Source organism: Gadus morhua, chromosome 11 (genome assembly GCF_902167405.1).
Source record: "Gadus morhua chromosome 11, gadMor3.0, whole genome shotgun sequence".
Taxonomy (NCBI): domain Eukaryota; kingdom Metazoa; phylum Chordata; class Actinopteri; order Gadiformes; family Gadidae; genus Gadus; species Gadus morhua.
In genome coordinates this window covers 11,753,351-11,760,850 of record NC_044058.1, presented here as the reverse complement: position 1 = coordinate 11,760,850, position 7,500 = coordinate 11,753,351, and the positions used below count along the sequence as shown (strand labels likewise).

Sequence of the window (7,500 nt, the reverse complement as noted above, 5' to 3'; positions counted from 1 at the left end):
GCTTTCACACAACGCGTGACACACTTTCACCTCCTCATTGGTGGTCGATTCTTGGGTCAAAGGGGTGTTTTCTCTAGCCTGGAGATAGTGACTGCACGGTGACACTCACAACTCAGTGGGCTGTGGAAAGCAAGTCCATGGCAGTGTTACATGAGCGAGACAAAAGTGGTTATAGCGGTGTTATAACATAAAAATGTGAATAATAGTATTACGTTTGATAAGCACTTTTCTAAATACTTCTATTTAACATATCCATAGAATAAAATATCCATTGAAAGTCATGAATAATCTGTAATAGTTTACGGTAAGGGTGTATTCACATTAATTTACATTAGCTCTGCAAAGCATTATTATATTGCATTAGCATAGGGGTTACGGTTAGTGTTAGATATTGTTTATTAAAATACATTGTTTAATAAGGTATGGTTTAGGGTTAACCCTAGAATTTAATAATGAATAAATGAATACCCTAGTTAGTTTAAATGTTTCAAATGATTACTAGACCGTTCAATTACCATTAAATGTTTGTTAATATCTAGAACTGCATTAACTAATGTTAATGAATGGTTAATGTTTGCATCCCTAATGTAAAGGGTCACCTACACCTTTTAGGACAAATTCCTGACTGGGGGGTTGGACGAAAAGGCTTTCACCGCAAATCATAGTTCCCTCAAAGACAAGGGTGTTAATGTGTCATATGTAAACATCCCTTCTCCTCCTCCTCCTCCTCTTCCTCCTCCATTGAATCCTAACCCGCTTCAGACGTTACGAAAGAAAGGCTTTAATGGCTGCAACAGCCCTGAGCCCGACGGCGACGACTCCATCGACCAAAGCCCGCTAACCGACGACAAGTATCGCAAGAACGAGGACCTGGACGTCCTCTTCAAACGCTACGGCGTGAGTACCTTCACACTTTTATTATCACTTAATCTAACCCGCCCTTTCTCCTCTCTCTCTCTCTCTCTCTCCCTCCTCCACCTCCTCCTCGTCCACCTCCTCTCCCTTTCTCCCTCATTCCTCTACCTGTCTCCCTGTCTGCTCTCTCTGCCTCCGCCTCCTCCTGCCCCATCCTCCTCTCCCTTGCTGTCTCTCCCTCCTCTCTTCCTCTTTTTCCTCTCCCTCTCCCTTTCTCACTTTCTCTCTCTCTGTCTCCTCCCCTTCCTCTCTTCTCCCTCCTCCCCCTGCCCCTCCTCTCTCCCCTGACCTCTGACCTGTGTCCTTCTCGTGGGGAACCCCAGGCTCTGAACAAGAAAGAGCACCGGGACTCAGAGAGCCCCGAACCCGAGGAGCCCTTCTCCCTCACCCCCCGCACTGAGGAGAAATACAAAAAAATTGACGAAGAGTTTGATAAAATGATGCAGAACTATAGGCTGTCAGTGAGTACTCCCCCCCCCCCCCCCCTCCCTCGTCCTTTGCAGACCTCCACCCAACCTACCCCGACCTCGCCCCCCACACCCCCCACTGTGTACTAGTACACTCCCCCCCCCCCCCCGCTCTCTGCTCTGACAACCTGAGGACCTGCTGTCTACTCACAGATCGCCTGCCAATAAACAACAATGAATCGGCATCCCATCCCACATCCACCTCAATCTCTGCCTCTGCTTCACTTCTCACCCGTTCTCACATCCTCCTCCCCCAATCACCATCACCACCACCACCATAATCATCACCACCATCATCACCATCACCACCCCTCACACCAGTCCTTCAATATGTTTCCTCTCTGTCACTCCTTCCCTCAGCACCACTGGTCTTTGTAACTGGGGCACGAGGAAAGACTGATGCAGGGCTGGTTTAGCTGGAGAGTAGATTAAAGTGCATTTTCCTCATGATGTTCTGTATATAACATACAGTGGGACACTATATAGTATATCTAAATAAAAGAGAATTTATTCCGATGCTAATGCTTTCTATGTTTCTAAGAAAATTAGAAGATGGATATGATGGCTATGGTCATGAGAAGTCCTTGATTCTAGCAACCACCCAGGCACAACAACAAATGAATGGGTCTTCAACCAATCAGGATTCTTCGCAAAATAATTTGAATTTCCTTTTACATTCGCTAAAATAAATCGGACAATTATTCACATCAGTTCTTTTGCGACTTATGTTTGGCTTATGGTTAAAATTTGGTGAACCTATGCTCCTTTCATCAAAACATCCTATGTGTTTGGGGAATTAAGTGAGCTTCATTTTTAATCCAATTGTTAAATAGTATACTAAAGGCCAGTTTGCGGATAAGGAGATAAAAATAAGATTACTTGTAGCGCCAACTTCTATTGTGATAAATGGTCAATACATATAATAGTAGGTGATAATTATAGGTCGGTAGTTTTAGTTTTTAGTGTACCAATATGGATATAATAAGAGGAGTGTGTGAAATGTTACCAGGGTATTAAGTACCTCTGGCATGTCTACAACATGTACAAAGATCAATCATTACTATGACAAAGAACGCTCATGTGATTCATTAGACTGATTCATTCCAGAGCTAGATAAATAAACAGACCACAGTGAGGTTCAAACAAATGTTGCCTTTTCCCAAAACAGAGATTGCGTCGCACAGCTCCAATCAGGACCATGGTTTTCAATTCTCTTATTGGTATGGGTAAAAAGTCCCAACAAACCATCGCGTTTAAGTACCTTTACACCCTATAGAAGACGGTGGCTATGGGTCGGTCTGGGAGCCCGGAGCGCCCGGGACCCGGTCGCTGACAGCGAGTGTGTTCTCAACACTATCCAGGCCCTGCCTCGTGCCTGGTCCCCTGCCAGGGCCCGCTACCTCTCGTCTCCTGTGCCAATTTCCCCGTGATTCATGTGTTTCCTCTGTGCTCAATAATGCCATTAATGTCACTTTAATGAGTCGGGCCCAATTTACAGCCTCATCTCGCTGACTCTCCCTGCTCCTCCGATAGGCTGCCGGAGGATACGGGACGCGGGGCTGTTTAGCTCCACACGGGCACGCCGTTCACGCTAATACACTGTTCATTACCGCCGTCACGTACGCAAGGGGAAAAATATGGGAGATGGACCGCGTTTCATTGCACACAGCATTTCAGTTAAAGGTTGGAACAAAAATAAAATGGGAGCCCAGTGTAATGAGTGGAGGTGTGATCAATCCACAGCATCAAAGCAACCTTTGCAGGGAATGAAGAGGTGAGACTCGGTCCAATCAATTACGCAAATATTGCTCACCCTGCATTCAACCAGTGCCTTATCAGCTCCTCAGCTGTGTTTGCGCTGCTGAAATAGCCCTTAAAAGCTTTTCTGACAAGAAGAGCCCCAATGCAGACTAGAATCTGGAGAAGGGCAGATCTCAGTGCCTGGCCAATTTGAAGTTAGCTTACTGGTTGGTTGCCAAAACTCCCCAGTCTTACCCCCCAGCTGCGTCAGTCAGCTAACCCGCTAGTCTCCATGGTCAATTAGAAGTTAGTGTAATATTTCTAGCAGGCAATTGTTAGCCCATTCACCCCACCCTAAACCCTGGTGCTTCGTTCAAGTAGCCTGCTAGCTTTTATCCAGCTATCTTCCTGTCTGCCTTTCACACACACACACACACACACACACACACACACACACACACACACACACACACACACACACACACACACACACACACACACACACTCGGCCCTTCTTAAACCGACCGCATCATAATCCTTGCCCTGACAGCTAGGGGCTGGGATATACACGCTTAATCCCACTTGTACTAAAATGTCGCCTGAGGCTGGGCGAGAGTCATAGGGACTGGCCAGAGAGAGAGAGGAAGTTTGCCACAGAGAGCTCTTGCTGGCGGTTTGTGTTCCGGTTATAGTAGATCTTGACAGAGTGTAGGCCCTGGAAAATTGCGAGAGTTGTGCTCTTGATGCAAAAGATATACGTCCAATTCTCCGTCGAGCTTTCATGGAATGCATTTGGGAAAAAATAGCATTATTAACGTCCAACTTCCGTGCACTATTTAGCGAAAAATTGCACACTTAGTCATACCAGACAGTCCTATTCCCACGCCAGCATTATTGTGGTGGGCATGATTATTAAATATGTATAAAAATAGTTACGAATGTAAAACTAAGGTGTGACGCTTGGTTAATCTTCAAGGTCCAAATCCATTTTCAGAGAGAGAAAATGGTTGTATGCAACCGGTGGGATGTGAACTCCTTATTCGCTCTGATTCACATGTTTCCCGTAAAGAAGCCATTAATATTAAAACTGCTGAGAGTCAGAAAATGTGGTTTATTTTTAAAACAGACAATACGGTTGCTGAATTCCTCCATTGTAACATTTCCGTATCAACCTAGAACTCGAGCACAGAGGAATTAATTCCCAACTGAGGTCTGTAGTTATTCTGTTTTATTCCAGACATGCATAATTCACTCCAAAACGGTTGTGCAAAGTTTGTAACTAGCCTTAATAAGTGTGAATAGGCCCTTGTCTTTCTGTTGATGTTATTATTTTGACGGAGGGTTGGTACTTTTCCGTCCACTAAATTGTTGTAGCCTACTGTAGTCTCTACATTTTTGGAGGCCTTTATATACAACGAGACAAACAGAGAAAGCTGCGGCATATTCTACTCCTAGACCAGCGACAAAGAGAGTAAGAGAGAGAGAGATTGAGAGAGAGAGTGCGAGAGAGACCAAGAGAGTGAGAGAGCTCAGGGAATCAACTCAGTAGTATCTGGATAGGGACTAAATCTCATCAAGCAGTCAAATGTCAAGGAGAGTGGAAGGTCGTCCAGATGTTGCTTTATTCCTGTTGCCTAGGAGCCCACTTTGTCGCTGATAATAGGATGAGATGTTCCAAGCATTCAAAAATATATATACAGGTGTATATACATTTTTATTTCATAAATATGTGTAAAACAACCTTTCCAAAGCTTGCAGGACAAAAAAAGACTGGAGAAGAGGAAACTAGGCCATGATTTTAATTCATTCTGATATACGCTCGCATCTAGGAAACACAAGCCCCTGTGGAGGGAAAATAGGTTAGCTCCTCTCTTTGTTCTTCTCCTGGAGAAGGGGCTGCTACACACAGAGGTCACAGTCAGGTGTGAACCTAGCCCGGGGTCTCCCCAGGTGCATAGATAGAGAAAAACACCTTTTATGTTAAACTCATAATAATGAACAGTATGTACACAACCTGTTATGATCTCAAAATTAAATGTAAAAAGCAAGTTCAAGTACGAATTGCATACATGTTATTTAGTCTGCACGTGCCATCTGCTTTCATGCAGAGCTTTTGAGAAAAAAATATATCTCTGGTCAACTTTCTCACAGTTAAAACAAAGTCTGCAATGACAAGCAGCAATTAACCTTCTGGCGTTCTTGTAGGGCCGTCTGCATTGAAGCAGGTTTGAGTGGGCTGCAGTAATTTAAAAGTAATTTGCCATGATGAGGCTTATAACTTGAGCACGGTGCAGGTTAAGCAACAGAGAACGTGTGGAAAGCGTGGAAAAGAGAAGATTGGTAAGGCAAATAAGTTACAGTCTTGGATGACGGAAACAGTCAAAACTCCTATTAGTAAGAGGGAGCCATGGACTTAATGTACTGTATGTGCAATCAGTTCCTTCCGACGTGCCTTTGAGCAAAGATCTTGAACGTGTCTTTTCGGACAAATTGGACCATCAAGTAAGATGATACTTACAGACCTTGAGCAATCCATCCATCTGTCCATCCATTCGTTCAACAATCCACCATCCATCCACCCATCCACCCATCCATCCATCTACTAGTTGATCCTCTTCATCCCACCATCTCTCCATCCATCCATCCATCTATTCCTCCTCTATAGTCATCCGTAACTCTGCTTGGCCAGTTTGCAGTGTTGTGGTTTCTGCTATAACTTGCTATAACCACCCTCACCTGACCCTAGTGATCAACACTCTTTGTCTCTGTCTAAATCAACTCTTTTTTTCTGAAGCATAACTTTTCTTTACGTTTTGAGGATATAGTTTAGTACTTCATTTAAGAAGTTCTCAGCTATTTGAATGGTTGGGCTGTCCTCTGCCCTCCTCTCCCGGTGCCCTTGTCCTCTCCCTTCTCCCGCCGCTGAGCTGAAGTTATGAAGTGTTGCAGCAGGGAGGGTGCACCGTTGATCAAGGACAGAGTGGCACCCTCATTTTCCGCTGTGTTAAACTGGGTCCCAGGCAGCGCGCTGCAGTGCGGTGCAGTGTGGTACTGGCCCATATTCTATATATAGGAAGTCCTCTTTTCAGACTTTAAAGGGATGAAATGGGTCGGGCAGGGGGGAGGGGGGTGCCGGCAATGGCCGGACATTTCCGGGGGCCCTTTGCGTTTGATTCTCCCTGGACCCTGTGATGTCTGCTCAGTCACGGGCATCACATCATCAGGGGTGTGGGACGTGTTTGGCCTTGGCTTGGAGAAAACTTTATTTTTTCATTAAAAGTCAAGACTCTTCTCTTCTCAGTTTAGTTACGTTAGTGTGGTGCAATTTCTTTTCCTCTCGGTTCCTCAAGATTTAGGATATGAGTGCTACCTCAGATAAGATCCATTATAAACTAAGCAAAGCTAGATATAAACAAAAGGAAAACGGTCAGCCTTTTTTCCTTTCTTTCCTTTCTCTATTTTCCAAACTGTCTCTCTCTCTCTCTATCTCTCTCATCCTGTCCTCCCCAATATCTCCCTCTCTCCCCCCTCCCTCTCTTTTTCGCTCCCCCCCCTCCCCTCTGTCTCTTTGCCCTTCCCCTTCCTCCCCCTGCTCCTCTTCCTCGCTTTGGAGTAACCTGCTGTGTGGGGGGTATGGAGGTAGAGAGCATGGTGTTCAGCCACCTGTACCAGTGCTGTAGAAGGTGGGGATGTAGGATGGGGGGGATTAACCTGGCATGGCATGGGGACGCCAGCACTTTTTTCCAAGCCACGTCGCATGCCAATACTACACAGTGTGTGCAACACTGAGCATGTGTGTTGTGTTTCTATGTGGGGGGATGTATGGAAGTGTATGTGTTCAGATTGACCAAAGCAGAACTTTTACATTTTTTATTAAATGTTTGTAAAAAGAAAGAAGTTATAATGTATTGATGTTCTTCACATATCATTACAAACAGTCCGTTTTAGTGATGACCGTTTGTGGGTTTGGGATCAACTGGGTCATTGATTAGTGAAATGACACCGCTTTGTCAAACACTAAGCAATTATTATGGTGTGAAATGTCGTAAGGGTGGGATATTTTCTTCTCTTTGACCTTTAAATGGTCATAATCAAATCGATCAAAAAGATGGTGATAGAGGTGTGTGTGTGTGTGTGTGTGTGTGTGTGTGTGCGTGCGTGCGTGCGTGTGTGCGTGCGTGCGTGCGTGCGTGCGTGCGTGCGTGCGTGTGTTCGGGGAGGCGGTGGTGTGTTCTCATACATGTGTCAGTAGTTGAAGTGTCTCTAAGTGCCCTGCCCCCTCCCTGCCTCCACCAGTCGGCCGTCCCACAGCCAAGCTTCTCCATGCCAGTCACCGTGCCCGTGTCCAATCACAACGTGGCGCTCCAGTTCACCAACA

The 7,500-nt window shown here is 45.3% G+C and overlaps 1 protein-coding gene across 8 annotated transcripts in view; it reads left to right on the top strand.

The window, feature by feature from the left end:
- The window catches only part of mef2d (myocyte enhancer factor 2d), a 74,215-nt gene that overhangs the window by 49,345 nt on the left and 17,370 nt on the right, over positions 1–7,500 (top strand). For 4 of the 8 annotated variants that reach the window (XM_030369498.1, XM_030369497.1, XM_030369496.1 and 1 more), the window contains exons 4-6: positions 763–897; positions 1,239–1,376; positions 7,419–7,500. The exon at positions 7,419–7,500 is cut by the window's right edge and continues 138 nt beyond it. In XM_030369498.1, the coding sequence (XP_030225358.1) occupies positions 763–897; positions 1,239–1,376; positions 7,419–7,500 (355 nt within the window). The remainder of the gene's footprint in view (positions 1–762; positions 898–1,238; positions 1,377–7,418) is intronic. The other 4 variants (XM_030369501.1, XM_030369500.1, XM_030369502.1 and 1 more) reach the window with 2 other exon arrangements.